At 52.4% G+C, this 24518-nt stretch overlaps 2 protein-coding genes across 4 annotated transcripts in view; one reads left to right on the top strand and one right to left on the bottom strand.

Annotated features, from left to right (window-relative positions):
• NUBP1 (NUBP iron-sulfur cluster assembly factor 1, cytosolic) overlaps positions 1–2069 on the top strand; it is an 11887-nt gene extending 9818 nt beyond the window's left edge. The window contains exons 9-10 of one of the 2 annotated variants that reach the window (XM_037507609.2): positions 993–1076; positions 1711–2069. In XM_037507609.2, coding sequence (XP_037363506.1) covers positions 993–1076; positions 1711–1769 — 143 coding nt within the window. In that variant the 3' untranslated portion in view covers positions 1770–2069. The remainder of the gene's footprint in view (positions 1–992; positions 1077–1710) is intronic. The other variant, XM_037507608.2, reaches the window with a different exon arrangement.
• TVP23A (trans-golgi network vesicle protein 23 homolog A) lies at positions 155–24518 on the bottom strand. Of its 2 annotated transcripts, XM_037507610.2 has the most exons (9): positions 24448–24518; positions 24135–24214; positions 17067–17144; positions 5875–6019; positions 5341–5430; positions 5011–5139; positions 3453–3581; positions 2761–2820; positions 155–2071 (listed from the first exon to the last, which is right to left on the bottom strand). In XM_037507610.2, exons 1-8 carry the CDS (start codon positions 24454–24456, stop codon positions 2761–2763), a joined length of 720 nt encoding a protein of 239 aa, XP_037363507.1. In that variant the 5' UTR covers positions 24457–24518; the 3' UTR covers positions 155–2071. The 2 variants fall into 2 exon arrangements, with proteins under 2 accessions (XP_037363507.1, XP_037363508.1); XM_037507611.2 differs by lacking the exon at positions 17067–17144.

Here is a 24518-nt window from a genome sequence, read left to right as displayed (position 1 = left end):
CTGTGTGTGCAGCCCGGGAGCTCGGCTGCGTTTGTCAGATGCGAGCTGAGGACTTGTTTCAGGGGCACCAGTGTGTTCTCAGGGAGCCCCGTGGCTGGCTCACCGGAGGGCAGGGGGGGCAGCGCCTCGTGTTGGCCGGCCAAGGGGTCAGGGTTTGACGGTCTTGCAGAAGGAGGGGTCAGAGGCCTGCTGTCTGCGACATCCCCGAGTGACTTGGGGGGCACTGTCGGGGGTGGCGGGTTCCCTCTGGGGTGCTGTGTCTGCAGGCTGGGGAGGCCTTAGGTTTGTCTTCAGGCCTGGGAGAGTGGCCAGGAGTAGAGGAGGGGTCCCCAAGGCGGTGTATAGAACAGAGGCCAAAGTTGCAGTTTGGGGGATGTGTGCTTTGTGGAAGTGGGGAAGGGGCAAGAGCTGCTCCAAGGAGGAGAACGGTCTGTGGGACCCCAGGCTCCGTGGCACCCCCAAGACTAGATCCTGAACTCCTCTTTGTACCACATCCAAAGCTCCAGCTGCGTTTCACCCCTCCCGAGTGCTGCACACTCGCACTGGCAGCAGGTGCTCAGTGCTGACTGGCAGGTCAGTCGTATGTGGGGCAGCAGGGCCTACACGAGCACCGAGTCCCCGACCACTCTCAAGCACCTGAGTGCGGACGAGCCTGCGTGCGCTGCCTGTGTGCCCATAATCCCAGGAAGGTGTCTGAGACACGCTTCTCACCTTTGACCTTTTGTAGTCTCTACTTTTTTTGCTCCGTGCAGTGCAGGTTCGGGAGCCACTCGGGAGCTGCTGACTCCATTTTGTGAGCCCTGGAACCAGCACTGCCACCCACTACCCCAGTGATCCATAGGACAGTCAGAGCTGCCTTGGAATGTGGGGTGGTCCTGGAGCCCCCCAACATTCTTGGCTTTGTTCCTCCTCACAGGCACAGAAAGTGCCAAGGTCATGTTGGCACTAGGTTTTCTTCAGGGATTTCAATGGGATTTCTTTGTTTTTTTAAGGAAAGAGTTGTGACAACGGACAGTCTTTTCTGACCGATGCACCAGATTCGCCAGCCACTTTAGCCTACAGAAGCATAATTCAAAGTAAGTGATTGAGTCTTGTAAGTTCTGATGCCTTCGAGGCCAGAAAGGGAAATAAATGAGCCACGTGGGCTGGGATGTGAACGGGTCCCACCTAGGAGCACAAATGACTACAGCCGCACAGCCTCGGGTGGGGAGAGGAGGGTGGAGTGGTGTAGGAGGGCCTGGAGGGTGTCCCCCTCAACCAGGAGCTGGGGATCTTCCAGTATGTCAATGTTGTGAGCGAAGTCAGTCTGAAAGCACAGCCGCATGAGTTTTACGGTACAGGAAATACATCTCAGTGAAACCATACAAAGAGAAGGAAGAAAACCCAAAGCTCCAGGAGCTGAGACAAACTCACACGTGGGCCTGCTCAGCCGCCAAGGTGGCCCTTGCCTGGCTGTCGCAGCCAGAACCTGTCGTTGAAGTTTTTACCCCTCAGTTTGTGGCTGGGCTTTGTTGAGCAAGTGTTCAGGGTAAATGACATCTCTCCCGGAATTCCCGATCACAGAATGGGCCATAGGAAGGCAGCTGGTATCTGGGCACCTTCGAGGATTCCTCGGTAGAAACAGGACTTCTTTGGGGAATTAAGCTGTCTGGAGAGTCCGCCCCAGAGAACAAGGCGGCCTAGGCGCTGACACATCGCCCTGTTTTCCAGGAATCCAGGAGTTCTGCAGCCTGCATCAGCCAAAAGAAGAGAACCCCCTGCCTTCCTGAACACAGAAGGACGCAGGCGGCCCCGGGGACACATGGGTCACAGGAAGGGACCGGCCTGGCCTGGTGGAAGCCACTTTTTCAGTTTCATCCTCTAGTATTTGTACGCTCCTTTAGAACATGTGTAAAGGGTGTTCTACCAAACATGCCGTTTAAAAAAAAATAAAAATGTTTCCTCAAACCTCCCCCAAGGCCTGCTTCCCCTGAAAAGCCGCCAGCTGGCAGGCTGGGGAATTCTTCTCTGGCGGAAACTTGTCCGATGACAGAACCTCTCACTGAAGCCACTGCCACTTTCAGAGACGAGCCTAAAAAAAAAGAACAGGAGGGATGAAGCCAAGACTTCACGCGAGGCAGTCCCCACGGCTACTCTCCAGAGTTGGGGCGTGCTGGGCAGTCCCCACGGCTACTCTCCAGAGTTGGGGCGTGCTGGGTGCATGGGAGCCTGGCAGAGGCCCGTGTGGGTGTGCAGCTGGGGCTGTCAAGATACCTGGAGCGCTTCAACCCCCAGGTAAGCAGCTGTGGGCTGTGCCTGCACCCGGTGCGTGTACACTGCACCCACCTGCTTCCAGGGGCCTTCAGAACAACATACAGGGATTTCAGTTACATAAAAAGGAGAGCGAGCTGTCAGCTCTCAAATTATCCTCGCTGCCTCAAGTTGCTCACTTGTCTAAGACCAGCTAGGGACAGAGTCATTCCCATTTGCCCCCTTAACCCTGGGGCAGAAAGGTGGCAGGCTGCTGATCCCTGTGTTCTTCCCCACCCATTCTCATTTCCCTGCCACTCACTCCCCTGAGGCCTGCACCTCCAACCACGCTTGAATTTGCATGTGTTCATGTGAGGAAGGGAGACTGCAAAACTCCAGGAAGGCCCAAGGCCCAATTTGGCCCCCAAGGGTATTGGGCAGCCCACCCGGACCCCAGGCACAGCTATGCCCAGGACGCTATGCTCCAAAGCCCCCAGGCCCTGCCGTGCAGACCCTGCCCCCACCTCTCACCTAGCGCTGGTGAATCTCCAGCCCCTCAAGGCCCGGCTTCTGGAAGTCACTGGGGCAGGCCTGCAAGGGGAGAGCGAGCATGACTCTGTCCTCACATCAGTGGCCTGATTCTGCCAGTTCAAGGCCAGAGCAAGCCCACCCGGTACAGAAAAGATTTTCAGGATGAGCCTGGTGAAACATATCTCTTCTGTGCTAGAAATATATGCTGGGTTAGGTTAAAAAATATTTTTTTGTGTGGTTCTTAGACATTCTAAGACTTTTATGATATTAAAAGTTTTTTAAATCGCTAAAAATGAAGCAGGGAAGTTCTCAAAAGGACAAATGCTATATGATTCCCCTCGTATGAGGTCCCTAGAGTCAGCAGATTCCTAGGACAGAAAGTGGATAGGACACTAGTGTGTGGGGACAGTTCCAGTCTGGGAAGATGAAGGGCCCTGGAGGGGGGAGGTGGTGACAGCTGCCCAGCCAGGGAGATGTGCTGAGCGCCCCTAATTGTACGCCTCCCTTGCGGTTAAAACGGCAGATCTTGTATATATTTTTATTATGCTATTTTTGTTAAAACGATATCTTTGTTTATATATTGTAATAAGATAGACAGTGGCCAGCTGGCTGAAAAGGAAAACGTAAAAAAATGCGGTTACAACAGGTCTCACTGTCCGGAGCGCAGGGGCCCGAGGTGATGAAACACTCACCGTCTGGAACACCGTCTGGGACAGAAAGCTGGCTGTGACCCTGCTGATGTCACTCTCACCTCCCAGCTTACAAAGGATGTAGCCATAGAGGTTTGCGGCTTGGAGAGAAATCCCAGCTATCACGAGGGCCTGCGGTCAGATAAAGCAAAGGTACTTTTCCTAAGAGCATAAATTGAAATCTTCCCAAGCCAAGCAGAAGTGACTCTGGCCTGGACCCCACCCATCTTTCCTGAGCTCTCAAAAGCTCAGGGATAGGTTTACACCAGCAGCAGCCCAAGCAGTGGCTGCACTGCCAGCCCTCTTTACAGGGAGGAAGCCGCAGGCTCCAGAGCTGACGTTGGTGCAGCCAGGATCCAAATTCCAGAGCCCACACGTGGCTCATTCACTGTCTGGATATTTCAGTTGCTCATTGAACAAACCAGATCATAGTGGTGAAGGGCACTAACTCCGAAAGAAAACCTCAAAACTCAGAGGCTAGCTAACTCCTGCTGAGGAGGGTGTCCTGTCCAAGTAGGATGTCCTGTGCTTTAAATTCCTCTCCTGCAGCATTATTCTTACAAGCCAAGAGATGGACGCAACCAGTTCCTCCGTGGATGGATGGACAAGCAGAATGTGGCCCAGCCAAACAATGGAGTATTAGTCCAAAATGTGCCAACGTGTTCACAAGACAGATGGGCCTTAAAAACATTAAGTGAGGGACCTCCTGGATGGTGCAGGGGTTTAAATCTCAGCGCTGTCACCACCACAGCCTGAGTTTGATCCCTGGTCAGGGAGCTGGTCCACATAGGGTACAGCAGACCCTCAGCAGTGCATTTCAGTAGATCTGCCTGTCCTGCTCCCCACTCTATCTCTGCTGAATTCTCTCACCCCCACGCCTCTGACCTACATCCAGGTCTTGAGGGAAGCAGTGGGCGGGACAGGAGAGGTCTGCTGCACCATGTGGGTCAGCTCCCTGGCCTGGGAACGACCTCAGGCTCCGACCTCAGGCTCCGTGGCTGGTAATAGCATGACAGTGCTCAGACTTTAACCCCTGCACCACCAAGGAGCCCTAATAAAAATAAATCTTTTTTTTTTTTTTTTTGTGGGACTCTCGCCGGTGGCTAGGGAACAAACCGGCACTGCACAGGCTGTGGGCAGCCTCGCAGCCCAGCGCTCAACTGCTGTGCCACCAGGGGAGGCCCTAAAAATAAATCTTAAAACAAAAAATTAAGTGAAAGAAGTCCTAAAAAGACCGTACATTCCAATTATAGGAAATTTAGAGAACAGTCAAATCTATAGAAACAGATAAGTATATCCCAAGGGGAGGGCGTGGGAAGTGGGGGTACAGTGATGGCTCACGGGTATAGGGGTGCTCTGGGGGGTGATGGAAATATCCTAAAGTTGATTGTGGCGAGGGTTGCGTGACTGAGTAGACAGCAGCCGCTGAGCTCTGCCCTCCCAGCGGGTGAGCTCCATTGGCACAGCTGCTTCAGTGCCTCGTGGCTATGTAAGGAACCCTCTCCTCAGCCACAGCTCTGCGGAGACATCCGGGCGATGGCAGATCCAGGTGTTGCCTTACCAGCCACTTTAGCTTCAGGGAAAATAAGGTGCTGAAAAAGAACACGACCCAAATCATGGGGCAGATAATAAGTCCGAGCCAGAAGATTCGAGCTTCCGCTTCTGTGGCGGCCACATTATTTGGAGAGACCTGTTGTGGGAAAGTGAGTCAATTTCAAAAACCAGTGACAGTGGCCACCTAGAAGCGGGCGATGGCTTCACTCCACACTCGCTCCCTCTCAGGGCTTGGAGGGGGGATGGGGGGTGGGGGTCAATACCCGGCGCCCCGAGAACCCGCTGCCACCCTCCACAGCCCTGCTCCCGCTTCTGGGGTGACTCGGCATGACAGTACCTTCCTGGCTTCAAAAACCCAGTGGCTTTTTCCATCTTCGTCTATCTGGTTCCACCAGCGAAGACCCACCAGGAGCCTCCCGGTTACATTCTGAGAATGGACAAAATGACTTAGCACATCAGAGGTCGTGAGAGCCCCGATCTTTTGAACCGAGGAATAAAGGTCACCCGTTCATGTGAAACTTGTACTGGGAGCGGGAAGAAAGGCGGATGGACTTGGGGGGGGCTCTCAAGATTCCAAGGCTCCCAGTTTTTAACGAGGCTTAAAAATGTGTGCGTATGTGCATGTGCATCTACTTAAAGCGTCCATACGTGTGTTTAAATACACGACGCTTGTGAATTTAACCAACAAACAATGAAATGAAGTCACCCTCACGGGATGCGTGTTTGCAACCAGGACAGCTGACACCCTGGAAGCCACCTAGTCAACATTTTGTCTCTGAGCAACGTTTGCCTCCTGATTCATAAGAGTCACAGCATTTTAAACCAAGCCCCTAGCCCAGGTCAGCCCCGTGGTTCAGGGCAGAGGCCGCACCTTCACCGACCAGAAGTCGAAGGACAGCAGCAGCAGCACGGTGACGAAGCAGCCCACGAAGCTCCTGCTGAACCAGTCGCAGCACAGGTAGGTGACGATGGCACTCACTCGGAAGAACAGGTGGAAGAAGGTGGCCAAGGGGTGCCTAGGAAAGAACAGAAGACCCTCATCCTGGGGCCCCGGGTGCATCCCAAGCCGACTAGCGCAGGTCACAGCTCCCAGGGAACAGCCCTCCCTGGGGTGCCGGCCAGCAAGTTTCCTCTCCCCTTTGAAGAATTCAGTACTTTCCCCTGTTCGGTTCCAAACATCACCAGCCGTGTCTGAAGTGAAACAATGGTGGTGACTGCCTCCCCACCTGGGGCACAGGGACCAGTTCCCTAAAGGCAAAGGTTGGGGTATTCCGGCAGTGACAGAGCAGAGCACATGCAGACCACATGCAGCCTCGGTCCTCGGGGACACGTTCCTGGATAGAGGGTGGCGAGAGCATTTTATTGTTTGAATAGTCATACTATTGGATGAGCTGTAAATGCCGTATCTTCTACTGAATATGATGGCGTCACCAATGTCAAAGCACAAACCCACTTTGGGGGAGTAAATCAGACAGCACCCCGTCAACTTAAAGACACCAGTGGTAGGGCAGCACCCCAGGAAAACACCCTAGGTGAACTTTCGAGAACCTCATCTGAACAACCCTACACACTGACCCTGGGCAGAAAGACTCTTTAAAGTATGAGGAAGACCAAGCAAACTGCACATGCGTCTCTGCAGAGTCCGCTCCTTGAGGCGCTGCCGCCCAGTCCGGGCTTTGGCAGGAAGCACGCTGCTCCCTGGGGACTGCCCAGACGGCGCAGCCCGCAGAGCTCGGTCACTGCAAGGCCCTGGAAATGCCTTTGTGCGGACCGGACTGCACCGCATCTGCTCTGACTTTGGGCCCTTAACAACTGACGGTGTTGGACAGAGTTGGAGAACGTCGGACTTGCAGATGCGTTAAGGTTGTCAACGGACAGTCAGCTCGCGTGGGTTCCTGTGCCCCCCGGCCCTGACCGATGCTCAGGTGGGCCAGCTATACCTGTTACACGTCAGCGCCCACGTGTTGGAGCGTCGGTAAACTGCCAATAAATCAACATTGTGAAGACACAGCGTGTGGGGAACATGAAGTCTCGTGAGGGGTGAGATCAGGGTGTGCAAACCCCAGTCTCACTCACGGCAAGTGGCACTCGAATGCTGGATGTGACCTGGGGAGACCTTTGTCCACTGAGCCTCAGACATGAGAGAGAGAACCCAGGGGAACACGCTCACCTCCGCCAAGCACCGTCCCTCCACTACTTAAAACGATGATCTGGAAAGGCGAGAGACCAATGGGTAAATGGGTGACAAGGGTCACAGCTTCTCCAGGAAGCCACAGTGCAAGCCTGATGATGAGGTCGTCACAGCGCCACCCGGGACTCGGCAAACCCCACCCAGTACCATCAGATCTGAAACCCGCATAAGCCAGGTGTCCAGGCTCGCGATGGGAAACCGGATTTTTAAATGATGGCGACTAATTGTGTAGCTAAAATAGTGCAGGCGGTGTTTCACGCCGGCCCCCGAGCTGCCAGCTTGTGGCCTGTGGGCTGGCAGACCCGCTGGGGCACAAGCCTGCTCGGTGCTGCCAAGAAGAAGCTTGGTCAGAGTGAGCACACGTTGTAGGATGGCAGGGCTTCCAACTCCCAAGGGAAAGTGAAGAATAAAGGTGGAATTTAAGGGGCTTGTTTGCATTCACTCCTGATGGGAAGGGGAAGCTGGGCCCAAACAACAGCGACTCACCAGAATCTTCTCTTCTGTGCTTCCAGATGCCAAGCTCTCCCGCAGCCTGGATGAAAGGCCAGCCAGGGAAGGGCCCTGGCATTTAAGAACTAGACATGATCACACAGAACTTCCAAGCCTGGAATGTTCAAGAAGGTAAGGCTCCTAGGAGTCTCTTACACCTTTTTTGTTTTAAACCTGATGGAGGATCTTTCAACTAAACTATCTTGACACAATTTTCCCCTTTCACCCTGAGGAGAAATGAGTCCTTCTCCAATACCTGAAGGTTCTTCCCCGGCCAGAGACCATGTTCCAGGTAATTTTATATCCCTGATGCACCTGGTATTTAAGATTCTCAGCAAATATCTGTTGTTGAACCTTGTGACTGAACCCATTTAGGGTCACAGGATCCTAATACAGACTTTGGGGATGTAAGAGAGTGTATAGTGATCTAGGGTAAAACCTAGAAGTTAATATACTCAAATAAATCCCCTGCCCATCTCATTTTGGTTTTCGTTTTTTGACTGTGGTTTTCTCCTGAACTAAAATGCAGAAAAAATTCCAATTGTTGGAAGGTTCATGGGGCTGGGCCCTACTCAGCAGACTGTCTGCTTAACTTGTAATGCAAGGTGTATTATTTTAATGACCAAAACCACTTTGATAAATAAGCTTTAGTCTGCCTCCTTTCAAACTAACTCTTAAATAAAAAAACATGAAACATACAAGAATAGTCTTTCCAACTTTGGTATGTATAAATAAAAATGACAATTTTAAAATAAAATACTTAGTTAGGGCCTCCCTGGTGGCGCAAGGGGTTAAACACCGCACTATGAAGCAATCCGCAGCCTCTGCAGCACGAGTTTGATCCCTGGCCAGCCGGAGAGCTACCCACATGGCGCAGCAGACCTCTCCCGGCTTACCCGCTGCTCCCCTCAGCAGCGTATTTCAGTCAGTCTGCCTGTTCTGTTCCCCACTCTGTCTCTGGTGAATCCTCTTACCCTCCGCCCGCATCTCTAGCCTGTACCCCAGCTGTTGTATGCATAAATAAATCTTTAAAAAATAAAATAAAATACTTAGTTATTTGGGTTGTGGGCATTGAGAGGATTTACCAGAGACAGAGTGGGGAACAGAACAGGCAGATTTTACTGAAATACACTGCTGAGGGGCGCAGTGGGCGAGAGGTCTGCTGCGCTCTGTGGGCTAGCTCCCTGGCCAGGGGATAGAATTCAGGCCAAAGCGGTAGTAGTGCTGAGACTTAACCTTTAGGCCATGGCCCCCAAATACTAGTTTTAAAAGAGGAAGAGAAATTATCTCAGCCTAAAAACACTTTGGTCAATTCCTAGTCTAAGGTGGTAGGTGTTATTTTGATTATTGCTGCTGATATTATAAAAGTCCAAAGCAAACAGAAAAGACGACTGTACTTTCAGATGCTGTTTCAATCCTGTTTTATGCAGGTTGCGTCAGTCCCCATCTGGGCTCTGCCCGGCCTGTGTCCCAGCTAACACAATGTGGTCTCAGACCAGTTCTCTACTTTAGAGAGTTTTGAAGGTCGTGGTTTAAGTGGGGACATCCTTCCCGGCCCTGAGGCTCTCCACACTCCTAGCCCTCCTCCTGCCCCCTCAGCTCTCTCTGCCAGCTCCCCAGGCAGAAACTCCCCAGGACCCCAGCCCAACCTCAGACTATTTTAACAAGCTCCCTGGTGACTCATGTGCTTGGCACACCTGAGGCACCCTCCTCAACTCCCCTTTCCAGATAAACTCGGGTGCAGGAACAACGCAGAATGAGGCAGAAAGGACCCACAACTGAAAAAGCAGAGCCTTTGGGAGCCCTTCAGAGCCCGTAGGGGCCAGGCCACCATCTGGGCTGATCCAAGTTTTCTCCTGTAAATGCCCTGGATGCCATGTCAAGGACAATGTGTCACCTCCTCTCCCCAAGGCGTCTGGGCAGGTCTGGGGCTGCTGGGATGTCGGAGGAGATGCTGACGGCAAAGTGTTCCTGTTCAACGGTCAGCACCACAGAGGCCGAGTGTGGAAGTGAGTAGCAGCGGCTTCTCTCTGCAGCTCAGATTTCCCTCTTGTTTCTGTTCTTTGCTCTTTTTAAAGAGCCATCCCCACTTCTGAGGCCAGCTTTGCTCAGCATCGAAATGAAGGTGAACCCCAGGACGGGTAGGTAGGCCCTTGGGCATGCAGCCCTGTAGGGGGTCTCCCTAGGGCACCCACAGTTTGCCCAGCACAGCTATAGTGACGTGGCCTGGACTCCTGAGCTGATATCCCAGAATTTTCAAATGAAACTGGAGCCCCAAAGAACTGAAAACAAGACTCAAGCAAAATGTAAGTGCATGTCCATAGCAGCACCATTCACAAGGATGAGCATCCTGCAAGCGAGCGGCGTGTCCAAGGTGGAATATTATTCAGCCATAAAAAGAACTAAAGGACCATAAGGACTACAACTTGGAGAAACATTGAAAACACGATGCTGAGTGACAAAAGCCAGAACAGTCAGCACAGATACTGTCCAGGTCCCCTCAGGTGAGGGTCCTAGAATAGGCACATCCATACAGAAGTGGCGTAGAGGCACCTGGGGGCTGGGGGGGAGAGAGTGGGTAGTTACTCGGCTCTCAGCATAGCACGATGACTAAGTCTGGAGATGGTGGTGGGGGGCACACAACACGTGTGTGTAACGTCACCAAGCGGTCACAGGGTAGAGGTGAAGTTATGCATATTTAACCACAGTAAAAATAAAGGAACGAAGCCTGGTACAGGCTAAGGCATGGGGAACCTTGAGACACGCTCTCCTTTCTCCCCGTGTCTCAGGCTTCACCTGGCCACGTTTTTATAAGGACTCCAGACATATTGAACTCGGAGTACTCCCTGCTCCAGCATGACCTCATCAGAACTAGTCACGCCTGCAAAGGCCCTCGTTCCAAATGAGTCCATTCTGAGGTACTGGAGTTAGGCCTTCAGCGCAAAGAAAACCAGCGAGGCAGGAAGGGGAGAGAGCTGCCCAAGCTGCACATGAGGATAGAGCGGGATGTGAAGGGCCCAGGGCCAGAGCAAAGAAGCACCTTCGCAGCCTGGGGTGGGCAGGGCTGCCCCTACCAGCGGCTCCCCTGGAGAAGGTGTCGGCGTGAGGAGGGCCTGCAGCTGCCTTAGTGGCAGAATCAACGTCCCCTTTGCCTCACCGGGCTGTCTGAGGTGCCCCCGTAGGGTAAAGGAAGATTGCTCAGGCTTCTGAGCCGCTGGCCTCTGTGGCTATCACCTGTGGCCTTGAATGCAGGAGGCGCTTGGGAATGAGGGCTCGGAGTATGCATACCTGATGGCGGACACCTGGAGCACGGTGTGGGCATGCGTGAGTGGGCACACCTGAGCCCAGAGGCTGAGCACATAAGGGCAGCATCACAGAGGATGGGGCGGCGGAAAGATGGCGGAGCCACAGCTTCCAGAGGGAGAGATCAGGAGAGCACACCAGAGAGAGTAAAGATTCGCCAGGGGCTGGGAGGCTGACAGACCTCCCAGCCCCTCTACCTGCCCTGCACCTGGCTGCCTCACTACAGATGCTGAAAGATCATTAAAAGACTGCAAAAGCCACAGGGCTCCTGGGCTGAAGTTAAGCAGCAGGAAGGCGCTGAGACCTCTCTGGAGGGTGAGGAAGGTAAGGGCCTGGCTGCTCGGGGGCGGGGGCGGTGCGGGTGCTTTTTCACACTGAAGTCAGACTCCAAGGGGAGAGGCGGGGTGGGGGGCTGGCCCATAAGGAAGCCCTCCCTCAAAGGGGCTCAGGCCTGGGTATCCCAGGGCCATCTGCCACCCTCACTGATGGAGCCCTGAACCCCACGGATGATTCAGCAGCAGCCACAGATTGTGCCGACTTATGTCCCCTGCATGACCCTACAGAGTCTATCTCCTCTGGATTTTAAAAGACTTTAGCTAATTTTTTAAGGGAGAGTCAGCCAACAGCCCCCCCAACCCCCAAGCGCAGACATACTCTTGTAGGCCAGAGAGCTATTATAAATGAATTTGAATTCCGATTTTATTTCAGAAGAGCTACTTGATTCTGCTGGAAGTGGGCAGGATTTGAAGGCGTCACATATCAGCCCTGGCATGAGCCTGGGTCTGCCCCCTGCCTCTTGGGTGCTTCCATCCCTCGTCCATAAAATGCAGAGAATATAGTCCTTCCTTGTGTTTTTGTTTCTGTGCATTGTGATGGTTCAGAATGAGGATGTATCCACCAATCGTTGCAAATATAGTTTTTAAAGATTTATTTATGTGTACAAGAGCTGGGGTACAGGCTAGAGGTGCAGGGGGTAAGAGGACTCACCAGAGACAGAGTGGGGAGCAGAACAGGTGGATCTACTGCAATACACTGCTGAGGAGAGCAGTGGGGAGACAGGAGAGGTCTGCTGCGCCATGTGGGTTGCTCCCTGGCCGGCTGAGGGTCAAACTCGTGCTGCAGAGACTGCAGACAGCTTCATAGTGCTGTGCTTAACCCCTTGCGCCACCAGAGAGGCCCCAATCATTGCAAATATTAAGATGGTATTTTGTCCCCACACCACCCCATCAAGCGCCACAACTGAACCAGTGTAGCTTTAAATGTCTAACATCTTTAAAAAAAAAAAAAAAAAGGACCATGGTGGGCGAATTCTGACCTAGGGGTCAACAGAATTGAAGTGGACAACCTCAACTCAGTGCATGAAGTATCAGTGGGGTAAGTAGAGTCAGAATGATAAGGTGAGATCAGGGTCCCACAGCTACCCCTGGGGAGCCTGGAGCTAATCCTTCAGCTCCAGGCACCTGTCCCAGAGTAGGGTGCCCATGAAGCCCTCGGCTATTTACTGACAAAGGGGGAGACATGGGGCCGTGGGGCTCAGAGGGGAGTGTGAGCACAGGTGGAGGAGGCTCTTACAGTGATGGAGGGCTAAGGTCTAAAGGGCAGGGCTTCTGGGTGCAATGACGTGTTCTGGGATTCGGTTATACCCATGGTTGCGTGGCCTTGCGAACATATTAAAACCACTGAGCCACACACCATAAATGGATCCATACATGGATTTTATGCCATATGAATTATAGCTCAATTGAAAAAATAAATGAATTTTAAAAATGTTACAATCCATGGGCCTTCCCTGGCGGCGCAGGTGATTGGGCGCCGCTCTGTGGAGCTGTCCGCAGCCTCTGCAGCGCCGGTTTGATCCCGGCTGGCAGGCGAGGGTCCCACATGGCGCGCAGACCTCTCCTGGTCCCCTCAGCAGTGTGTTTCATCAGTCTGCCTGTTCTGTTCCCCGCTCTGTCTCTGGTGAATCCTCTCACCTTCCCACGCATCTGGCCTGTACCCCAGTTCTTGTATAAAATAAATAAATAAATCTTTAAAAAAATGTTACAATCTAAAAAACAAACTTAGCAGCAGAGTGCACGCTACACACAAAGGCCGGGGTGAGGGGTTCCTCGGGATAAGTGGCCCCCAACAGCCGGGCCCCTGAGGTTGGGCTGTCACAAATGGGCCCTTCCACCACCTGGGGGTGGGCTGCCCCAAAGGTGGGGAGAAAGCACCGGCCCTGGGGATGCTGGCTGGGATGCTGGCCCCGAAGCAACAGCACTCAACAGCACTTCCCGCCTTCCAGGAGGGGCGGGAGGGGCTGCAAACTCAGAGCCAGGAACAGGTCACCTGGCTGCCAGGCTCCCCCAGAAGGAGAACTCAACTCAGCCCCCCCTCCTCACCCCCAGACTCCCGCAGCTGGTCAGAAGCAGCCAGTAATCCAGGGGTTTGAAAGTGACTTTTAAATTAAATGATTTAATTGCCTATTACAAAGAAAAAAAGCCAATCTAAAAAGGCTACATACTTTGTTTCAAACAAGATGGGTTCTGGGAGAGTGAAACCAGGGAAGCAGGAGTAAGACAGTGTAGGGGGGCTCCCGGTGGGCTGGGCGGGGGTTGGTGGGGAGCAGGGGCGAGGGAGAGGGATGGGTGGAGCTCAGATGTCCTTCAGGGCGGTGGCGGCTCTTAGATGCCGGCCTGGTGGAGACATGTCATCGTATTTGACCCAACCCACAGGATGGGCACCACCAAGAGTGACCCTAATGCCGACTATAGGTTTGGGGTGATGCTGACGTGTTGATGTAGGTTCACCCATTGTAATAAAGGTACCAGGCTGCGGGGGGTGCTGAAATTGGAATGGGCTGTTCATGGGGTTGCGGGGTGTATGGGAAATCTCCCCCTCCATTTTGCTGTGAACCTAAAAATACTCTTAAAAGTGTAAAACACAGAAAAATAAAAATGCAACAAAAAAGTTTATTGAGGTGAAAGTCGCATCACATGACATGAACCATTTTAAAGTGAAACTCCAGCGGCCTTTTGTACTTCATACTTTTGTTCTAAAGCAGTTCCATCACTCCAAAGCAAAAGCCTCAAGCCCCTCGGGCACTTCCCACGGTCCCCAAGACACCCCAACTGCCACCCGCCTCCCTTTGTGAGTCAGACTTCTAATGGGATCTGTTCTCTCATTTTTTAACTTAAATTCAAATTCATTTAAAATATCTCCTTGGCCTAAGATAACGTGTCTGTTGGCTGACCGTTTCTTAAAAATTTCTGAAGTCTTTTAAAAAACCCAGAGGCAACAGACATCCGACATCCGTAGCATCATGCGGGGGACATGAGTCAGCAGACCTGTGGCTGCTTCTGAGTCATCCCAGGAGCCCGAAGCCCCAGCAGTGAATGCCGTGTAGATGGCCCTGGGACACCCAGGCCTGAGCCCCTTCGAGGCAGGGCTTCCTTATGACTAGAAGAGGGCCAGCCCCGGGCCTCTCCCGCTGGTTTCCCACCCTGATTTACAGAGTTGAACTTTACTAAGGACAAGCCGCAGCTTCACTGGCCAGAAATCGATACCCACCCACGCCAATGAAGATGAATGCACACGCACGCGCACACACACACGGGCCAGCACGAGCATTCCCTTCTTGTCTACAAATGGACAACCTAGAAAGATATGCCTCCTAGCTCAGGGCAGAGCAGAGTCACACGGCCAGAGCCCTCACACCTCACACCGATACCTGAGCCAGCATCTTCAGGGACAGAGAGCCCGAGGCTTTGGCCCGTCCTTCATTCAAGTTCCCTGGGGATGCCAGCAAGGTTGAGGTCCCCAGGGAATGCAGAACCACTGCCTTCCACCACCTCGCACCTACCCGAGTCCCACACATGCAGCTGGGAGAAGGTGAAGGTCAACCCAAGTGCCCAGGGGCACCCCTGGTGGTCAGCCAGCTCTAGCCACCAGCATCTCTCACCCCAACCCCACCTGGTCCCCCTAACAGATCTCGTTTCTTACCCTACAGGCCACATGGCGGTCACAGGCAGCTTGTGCAAGTGCTGGTCAGACTGCACCTGCCCCCTGTTCAAATATCCCCAAATATCACCCATTAAACACAGGAGAAACCCCAAATTCCCATGCTATAGGGATTTTCAAAGCTCCACTCTGACTCCTCCCTGCCACCTTCCTGCTTTCTACACCCTGGCCTGCTCCTGACAATCCCTACAGAAAACCTCCCACCTCAGGGCCTTTGCACCTGCTCTTCCCTCCACGTTTGGGCGTCCATCCAAATGCACCTCCTCAGTCCTCTGAGCCCTCCCTGATGGAAAGGAGCTCCCTGGCCCTGGGCCCCTTTCCTCATGTCCTCTTGGCACCGACTCCCTGACGTGGTGTTGCTTAGACACCTGCTCATATACTCATTGTCTGCTCCCTAAATGAGGGGTCTGCAGTTATTGAGGCCGACAGACTTCTTGAAATAATAAAACCCCCAAATTCCGCACAGGCATGCCCTGTCTGGTCTCCTCTGTGTCCCCTTGAGATGTGCCAAGCACATCTTGAACATTTTTGCTGATTTAATGAGTAGATAAAGCATGAAAGAATAAAGTGGTTCTCCGAGGGGAGGTAATTTGGGGACCCTCAGCAACTTGGGGTTGCTTCTGGCAGCTAATGGATAGAAGGCCAGGGATGCTCTAAACATCTTTCGACACAAAGGTCCGGCCCCAAATGCCAGCAGTGCCAACCCTGGGACAAATGAATTCATGAGTGAGACACTCAGGTCCAGATAGTCGGCTGCTGCCCAACATCAAGGAAACTGACCAATGCCCCCTCCAGTCCCCAAATGTTATGTGGGTCACAGTTCAAGAGAAAATCTCCCTTCAGTGATTTTGTTGTTGGTGTGGCTTGTGCAAGCAATGTCATGTTAACAAGAAATACCAAAAGGGAAGTTCAGCTGCTGTCGATGTAAGGAATTAACTTCAAAAGATGTAATTCCGTGCCCTAATCAAAGAGAACTGAAATTTGTCTAGTTCCTTGATTTTGTGGTTTATTTTCCTTGGTAATCATGGACCTTCCTTAAAATTAAACAATCAGCTCTGTTGGGACCTGCTTATGTGTCATATTTCTAGATTTTTTAAAGTAGATTTTAGCGTGAGCCGGGCAGTGTGACTTGTTCCCCACAGTCACTGGGGATGGGGCCTGGGTGAGGGGCCTGCAGTTATTGAGGCCAACAGACTTCTTGGAATAACAGCAGAGACCCCAAATTCTTCTCAGTGAGTGCTGGAGCAGGGTGTGTATTGATCTCTGAGGATACCAGGTGGCCACCAGGGGGCCATCACTGGGCCCTTGTCCTTCCTCATCCCCCACCTGCTTCTCTGGGGTGGAAGTCAGCATGATGAGGTCAGGAATGCTCTAAATTCCTTCAAATGCAAAGTTAACTTATCCAAATCTAAACCCCAAGCAGAGACAGAGAGAATGATCCAGATGAAAACTCTCCACCAGGAGGACTGTCCACCCCCCTGGGAAAATGGCCATGGCTGGAGGCATTCTTGGTTGTCACAACTGGGGGGCTGTGCTACTAGCATTGAGTGGGTGCATCCAGGGATGCCGCTGAACATCCTATAGGGACAGCCCCCCAACAAAGGCTGGTTCAGTCTGGCATGCAACAGCACCAAGGCTAGAAACCTACTCTGACTAGTCAGGGAGACACAGGGAAGTATAAAGTGCTCCCCAGAGGATGCACAAGATGGAAGTCTGCTGTCCCAGGGTGGGGCCCTGGGTGTCGCTCCCGGGGTGAGCAGCCGGCCCCCTCAGCACAGCCTGACACAGATGAGGACTCCAGAGGCAGACAGGAGGGCTCACGTGCCGCCCTGCAGTTTCAGAGCTCTCTGACATACATAATTGTGTGGGAATATTATTTTGTCCTAAAATCTCATTCGTCAACATTTTCACATTTTTGGTACCGTTGCCGGTACTGAAAATGAAAGCCAAATTTGGTACACGTGACACCTACCTCAAGGTAACAAAAGTCGGTGTCCAACCTCTACCCCCGAGCTTCCACCCATACTCCACCCAGCCGGGCCACTAGCCTGCGGTCCTCGACGGCGCTCGCTCACACTTACCCGTGATCTGGAACGCTCTTGAGAGCCGGGAATCGGGGAATCGCTAGGGCACATCTTACTGTAGCAAAGTGGTGTCTTCTGTGTATTTGATTACAAAGAGTTAGCTCCATTTTTGAAACATATTTGCAAATACACATTTTCCATCTGGCACAGGGTTTGTTGCTGACTGCTAAACCGAGGACCAAGGGCTGCTTAGCCCAAGGCTCTTCCATGCACTTAATTTACTTAGTGCTCGTTGTAAGTAAACTGCTGACTGTGTGTTGGAGGTACCTGACCTACCTACATTATTATTAAATGCTCCAGAGTCTTGACTGTGTTTATTTTTAAAAGAAAAGGCCTGTAGCATTAGACTTGTGTACCTGGAAGCAGTTACGGTGCATTACCGTAGTTTGGAAGTTGTACGTGATAAAACATATTTTGCTTTTATTGTATGTTTTACTGAACGACCCAGGCTCCCTTTCAAGGCAAGTGTGAATAAAATCAGATTAAAATCAGTCCCGGCCTGTGGCACTGCAATCTCTTAGAATTTGTTTCTTCTGTTTTTATTCCCATGCATACTGTCTGTATCTCTGGTTATCCTGTTTAAAAGAGAAAGAGCAAATAAAGCACGGCCAGTAAAACAGAAAAGGAAAGGAAAAGGGATACAGGGGAAAGGAAAGAGAAAGGAGAGGAATCCACGTCCGCGGAGGGACGATCTCACTCTGGGTGGGATCCACTGGAACCCGTGACCTTTGGGGGCACATCAATTCCGTGAAGACAGTGCCTTGAAAACACCAACACGCTGGGGCCTCCCCGGTGGTGCAGGGGTTAAAGACACAGCGCGGTCCAGCTATGGGCGGCCACTGCAGCAGGGCTCAGTCCCGGCCAGGCAGCTGCCCACAGGGCGCACCCTGATGGGAAGATGACAGGCACCGGATGAGGTGTCGGGGTCCTGCTTGTTACAGACACTCGTCACCTCCTTTAGTCCTCTTCACACAACCCTACGATGGAGCTAACATCACCCCTATTTTACAGATAAGAAAACGGAGGCTCCAGAAGGTGCCCTGGCTAGTCCAGCGTCACCACAAGCGAAGAGTTACAATCCCGCCTGCGGGACCCTGGATTGCCCATGGCATTGTCTCCTCTGCCCGCGTGTGACATGGGCCACCTCAAGAGCTGGTGAGCAGGCCTGGGCCCCGGTGAACAGAACCACAGAGAAGATTGGGGGGGCACTTAGGCTCTTGCCCCAGGAGGCCCACCTAACCCAGGGAGGGACAGGGCATGAGCAGCTGGGGTGGTGGGGGAACAGCTGGGGTGGCAGGGGAATAGCTGGGGTGGCAGGGGAACAGCTGGGGTGACGGGGGAACAGCTGGGTCTTCCCCGCTGGGCAGAAGGCACTGTCCCTACCCTCTCTGAGCGCGCAAGGCCTAGAGCCTGTGTATGTCTGGGAGCTGTCTGCAGTCCTGTAACTGCAGTGGGCTGGGAATGGTGATGTCAAGAGGCAAAGGTGGGGGCCTCCCCGGTGGCACAGCGGGTTGAGCACAGTGCTGTGAAGCTGTCCACAGCTTCTGCAGCACGGGTTTGATCCCAGCCGGCCGGCGAGAATTCCACATGGTGTGGCAGACCTCTCCTGTCTCGCCCGCTGCTCCCCTCATTAGTGCTTTTGGTCCGTCTGCCTGTTCTGCTCCCCGCTCTGTCTCTAGTGAATCCTCTCACCCTCCTGCACCTCTGGCCTATACCCCAGCATTTATATAAATAAATAAATAAATCTTTAAAAAAAAAAAAGAAAGAAAAAGAGGTAAAGCTGGGCCTGCCTGACCTGGAGCCCAAGATGGCTGGAAGCCCAGCATACTCACAGAAGCACCTGTAGAGGACGGCACAGCTAAAGCACAGGGCAACCATACCCCCAGCAATCCCACTCCGAGTTTATGCCCAAGAGAACTGTGTGCACACCAATGGCCACCAACGCTCACAGCAGCATTGATATGTGAACGAAAAAGCAAACACCATGTCCATCAACTTATGGGTGAATAAACACAAGGTGCTCCATCCATACAGTGAGCTGTGATTCAGCCACAGAAAGAATGAAGTTCTGATAAAGGCCCAAACATGTACGGATCTTGAAAACATGCTAAGTGGCCAAAGTCAGACAAAAGGCCACACAGCACATGGCTCATTTTATGTGAAATGTCCAGAGCAGGCAGGTTCATGGGAACAGAAAGTAAATTAGAGGTAGGGTGAGGGGTGGGAAGTGACTGCTTACGGGGTCCCAGGGTTTCCACTGGGGTGATAAAAAAATTCCAGAACTAGATGATAATGGTTGCACAACCTTGTGAATATACTAAAATCTACACTGAAATGTACACTTTTATTTTTTTTTAAATATTTATTTATTTATACAAGCACTGGGTACAGTCAGAGGCGCGGGAGGGTGAGAGAATTCACCAGAGCCAGAGCGGGGAGCAGAACAGGCAGACCTAACGAAGTACACTGCTGAGGGGAGCGGCGGGCGGCAGGGGAGGTCTGCGCGCCATGTGGGACCCTCCTCCGGTGGCCGGGGAGCAGCTGGGGATTGAACTGGCGCTGCAGAAGCTGCTGGCAGCTTCACAACCCAGCGCTCAACCGCTGCGCCACCAGGGAGGCCCTGAAATGTACACTTTTAAAGAGTGAATTTATATATGTGAATTAGGTTCCAGTTAAACACACAGTCTAGAATACCAAAAGCAAAGGCAACAAAGTAAAAATAGACAAACAGAAAGACAGCAAGCTAAAAGGTTTTTGTACCTCAAAGGGAAGAACCAAGAATGAAAAGGCAAGCTATGACATGGAAGAAGGTATTTTTCCAATCATATATCTGATTAGGAGTTAATATCCAGAATATGTAAAGAGCACTTACAACTCAACAACAAAAAAATCCAATATTCCAAATAAAAACATATATTTACAAAAGGACCTGGATAAACATTTCTCCAAAGACGACATACAAACAGTCAACAAGCAAATGAGAAGATGTTCAGCATCATTCATCATTAAAGAATGGTCAATTTGAACCAAAATAAGAAACCGCAGATCCATCAGGATGGCTGACTAATAAAAAGCAAAAGAACAAGTGCTGGTGAGGATTTAGAGAAATTAGATCCCTGTACATCACTGAGGATTGTGAAATGGAGCTGCCGTCAGAGAAAATGGATGGAAGTTCCTCAAAAAATTAAAAATAGAATTACCATATAACCCAACAATTCAACTTCTGGGTATATATCAAGAATTGAAAGTAGGGTCCCAAAGAGATATTTGCACATCCACATTCATCGCAGCATTATTCATAAGAGCTGAAAAAGGTAAACAACCCAAGAGTCTATCAACAGGTGAAGAGAGGAACAAAACATGGTCCATTCATACCATGAAATAGTATTCGGCCTTCAAAAGGAAGGGAATTCTAACACATACTACAATATGGGTGAACCTTGCGGACATTATGTTCACTGAAATAAGCCAGTCACAAAAAGACATACTATATGATTCCACTTACATGAAGTATCTGAAGTTAAATTCACAGAGACAGACACTAGAATGATGGTTGACAGGGGGTGGGTGGTGAGAGGGGAAATGGAAGTAGTAGTTTAAAGGGTACAGAGTTTCAGATTTGCGAGATGAGAAAGTTCTGCGGATGTGGTTCACGAGAACACGAATATACTTAACACTATTGAAATATACACTTGAAAATGATTAATAATGGCACCATTTATGTTGTAGGGTATTTTTTCTACAATGAAAAAGCTAGAAAGAGAAAAAGTACCCCACCGGGAAAAACACACAGGGACAGAGCACAGCCAACGGTTCCTCTACCTGCCCAGGTGTACTGGGGAGTCACACCTCGCTGCTCTTCCCCAAGGCGCCCCCTCTATAGCACTGCACCTCGCTGACCTGGAACTGGACCAGGTCTCTGTCCCCAGGGCTTAGCCAGCAGCAGCAGCTACCCAGCAGACTGTGAAAAATATTTACTGAACAAACTGCACAGCAACCGCATTGTGAGGTCTGGCTGGTACAGTTATCCCATTTTACAGAAGGGTCGGTGGAGGCACAACAAAGCAAGGTGACCTGTCCAAGATCACAAAACCAGCAAGTGGTAAAGGAAGAAGTGGCCTGACATCCTGTTCTATCTCTTCCGAGATGTCACCTCCATTCAAAGTCACACCGAATTTACAAACAATTCCCACCCTGTCTTCACCAGTCTTAACTTTTTCGGTTCATCAACCCATTTAATAATCCGTAACAGTTTGAGTGCCTTTCCTAAAGCAGCACACAAATGAAACTTAGATAATGGTTTCCAAGATTCCTATACCCGCCTGAAGCCCAAGCACAGGCCTCCATTAAGAACCCGATTTCCACCCTGCTATCCAGGGAAGCTCATCTATTCTCAGGATTTCAGAGACATCTCTCTATTCCTGGGCATCAGACCCTGTGAGGGATGCTATTTTAAGTTCTCATTCCCTGGAAGCCATCCCCTGTGACTCTGGTATGTAGGTCCAGAGCTGGGCCCAGAAATCTGCATTAGGGAAACCAGAGGATTCTGGGACTGGGGGCTCTCAAACAGATGGGTCTGTGAGCTGCTGCCTCCCAGCTCTCTGAAAGCAGCCTGATGACTCCTGAGCTCCTTGCCTCCTTCCCAGCTGCCCACCAACCTAGCCATTAGAACATTCCATCACAACCCAGAAAGGACCATCCTGAGCTCAGCACCTCTTCCCCAGCAGTATGCCTTCACCTGGGCCACTAGGCCAGAGCCTGGGCATCATCCGGGACTATCCCCATCCACAGTCCACAGTGGACCATCACTGCAGCGGCTGAGCCCACCTCCTCTGTGGCCCTGTCCTTCTCTCCATCACCCCTGCCAGCAGCCTGGTCCAAGCCCCCAGCTTCACTCCCTACTTCCCTCTGCCCCTACAATCCTGCAGTTCTGGTCACACCATTCCCCTGTGTAAATCCCAATTCTAGAACGGCACTGTTTAATACAGTAGTGACACATGGCTATTTAAATTAAAATTAATTAAAATGAAATATCCAAATAGTTCCAGCAATCACACCAGCCACATATCAAGTGTTCAGTGGTCATGTGGCTGCCTACAGGATAGGGCAGATACGGCACATCCTCGTCCTCGCAGAAAGTTCTAGAGGACAGCGTGGCTCCCAAACTTCAGGCTGTGTCCCCAGCCTCTGCTCCCCAGACCCCTGGTCTTCAGCCACAAGACCCTAACCTCCTGAGCTCACCTCCAAGCCTTTGCCCGTGACCCCTTCCCTCTCCCCTGCTTAGCTAACTCCCCCCTCCATCCTTTAGGGCTCAACTTGGCTGTCACTTCCTCTACAGACCAGGGTAAGCTTGGCGCTCTTGCCAATCACAACATTGAAAATAGCGCTCTAACAACCCCGGGCACGCACAACCCCCACTTCCACGAGCCTGGTTACTGGCCACCAGGATGCAGCTGAACAGCCTATAAGGCACAGGCCAGCCCCAGAGCCAAGGAAGTACTGGCCCAAATGCCAGCAACGTCAAGGCTGACCCTCCCGGCTACAGGCAGGTCGGGGGGTAGCCCTGTAAGGGCAGGGGGGTGTCCTGTATACCAAGAGGCCTCAACCCCCAGCCCAGAGGCAGGCACACAGGAGGTACTTAATACAGACTGAACTGTCATGAGGCCCGATGTTCTGTAAGATTCTGTCCCCAGGAATTCAGCTTTCTCATGGTCTTTCCTTAGAGACAATCATTGATCACATGGCAGGCAGAATAATGCCCCCCCAAATATCCAGATCCTGATCTCTAGAACCTGTGCAAGCTAACTTATGTGGCAAAAGGGACTTCAAAGGTGGGATTCAATGAAGGGTCTTGAGATGAGAGGCTCACCTGGATGATGGGGTGCATCCTAAATGCAATCACAACCCTACGAGGAAGGCAGAGAGAGGTCCGACCCAGGGCAAGGCATCAGGAAGTTGGAAAAAGAGAGAGTCAACCAGAGATGCTCCCTGCAGGCCTGGAGGGTGCAGGAGGGGCCAAGCCAGCAGCCACCGGAAGGTGGAAAAGGCACCTTAGCTAACCCAAGGGAGAGTGGCCCTGTCCCCACCCTGGCCTCAGAGCCAGGAGAATGTAAGTTCCCTTGTTTGAAACCATAGTTCAGGGTAACTGCTACAGCAGCCCCAGGGAAGGAAAACAGTCCCATTCCATTCTGGGGTTGGTTGGATTCAATCCTATTCCATTCTGGGGTTGGGTGGATTCAAATCAGTGAATTTAAAAGGAAAAGCCTTAGGGTGCCAGGCGCAGGGCCTGCTAGCTCTGTGGGCCTAAAGGAGCAATAGGCAGAAGCAGGTGAGGAATGTGGCTGGGCCACAGGTGTCTCCAGACGCGGTAACTGCCCAGGGCACCAGCAGCTGTGTCCAAGGGTTGCTCCTCACCGCGCCCCACCCTGCGCCCCCGGGATGCAGCAGGTCTCAGGCAGGCAACTGACCTTACCCAAGCCACTATGTCTGGGAGGAGCTGAAACTGGGATTAGAATAAAAATTCAAACCCTTGCCCACCTCTCCAGGCTCCTGCCAATCCCTCTGCCCTCCCCACCAACTCCTGACAACCACCAGTCTCTGATCTTCCAACAGTGTGGGGTGTCTGCCCTTGCGGCTCCTTTCTTCTAGGACCACTTCTGGAGTCTCCCTTGGCTGGCTGCTTTTATGACTCAGGTCTCAATGCAAACATCACCTCCTCAGAGAAGCCCTCCCAGGCTGCACTAAGGCAAGTGGCCTTCCCCAGCCCCTTTCCCTTGCATCACCCTGCTGCCTTCGTCCCAGCTCCTCCCACACTGTGATTAGCTTGTTAATGCGAGTGTCTGCCTGTTCGGTGTCAGCTCCCCTGCCCCTCCGTGACCACCTTCACCCCCCCCGCCCCCCGAGGTTCTGGAGGTCAGGGATCCTGTCCCATCTGTCCGGGGTGTGTCCCTAGCCGGTGCCCGACTCACAGCAGGTCCTCGGGCCCCTCTGCATGAACGGGAGGGTGAGACGGTGCGAGCATTTGCAGCTTTGGGGGGTGCCGGCCCCTCACCCGTGTGGACACACCTGATCTTAGCTTTCCGGAAGGCCAGCTCCTCTTCGTTGCCAAAGTCCAGGGACACATCCTCCGTGTCGTCCACCAGGGCCTGGGGGGACACCCAAGCGGTGGCAGGCTCGCCCCCGGCACCTCCCCGCCCCCCACCTCTCAGCTGCGGGGCCCTCCCCCGGCTGTGACCTGAGGCTTTGCCCCGGCCAGTCCGCGGGGTCCGGAGGGCCAGGCCCGGGGCAGGCGCATCCCCCCTGCCAGGGGCCCGCGGCGCGCCCCGCAGGCTCCTCCGGTGCTGCCACCCCCCTCCATCCCCAGCATCCCGGGGCCTACCTGCTTCATCCTCTCGCAGCCCACCAGGGCCCCCTCCCCGGCTCGGCCCGCCTCCGGGTGCTGCAGGGCAG

The sequence above is a fragment of the Talpa occidentalis genome, unplaced genomic scaffold (genome assembly GCF_014898055.3).
Source record: "Talpa occidentalis isolate TD23 unplaced genomic scaffold, MPIMG_talOcc4v2.1 talOcc4.12, whole genome shotgun sequence".
Classification (NCBI taxonomy): domain Eukaryota; kingdom Metazoa; phylum Chordata; class Mammalia; order Eulipotyphla; family Talpidae; genus Talpa; species Talpa occidentalis.
This window is presented reverse-complemented; position numbering and strand designations above follow the sequence as displayed.

Bases quoted from the DNA above. Each gene is read 5' to 3' on its own strand.
- TVP23A (XM_037507610.2), bottom strand. The intron at 6,020-17,066 runs GTAAGTGTGAGC...GTTCTTTCCTAG, and splicing joins AAGAGCGTTCCAGATCACGG to GCACCCCTTGGCCACCTTCT. The intron at 5,140-5,340 runs GTACTGTCATGC...TTCCCACAACAG, and splicing joins GGGTTTTTGAAGCCAGGAAG to GTCTCTCCAAATAATGTGGC.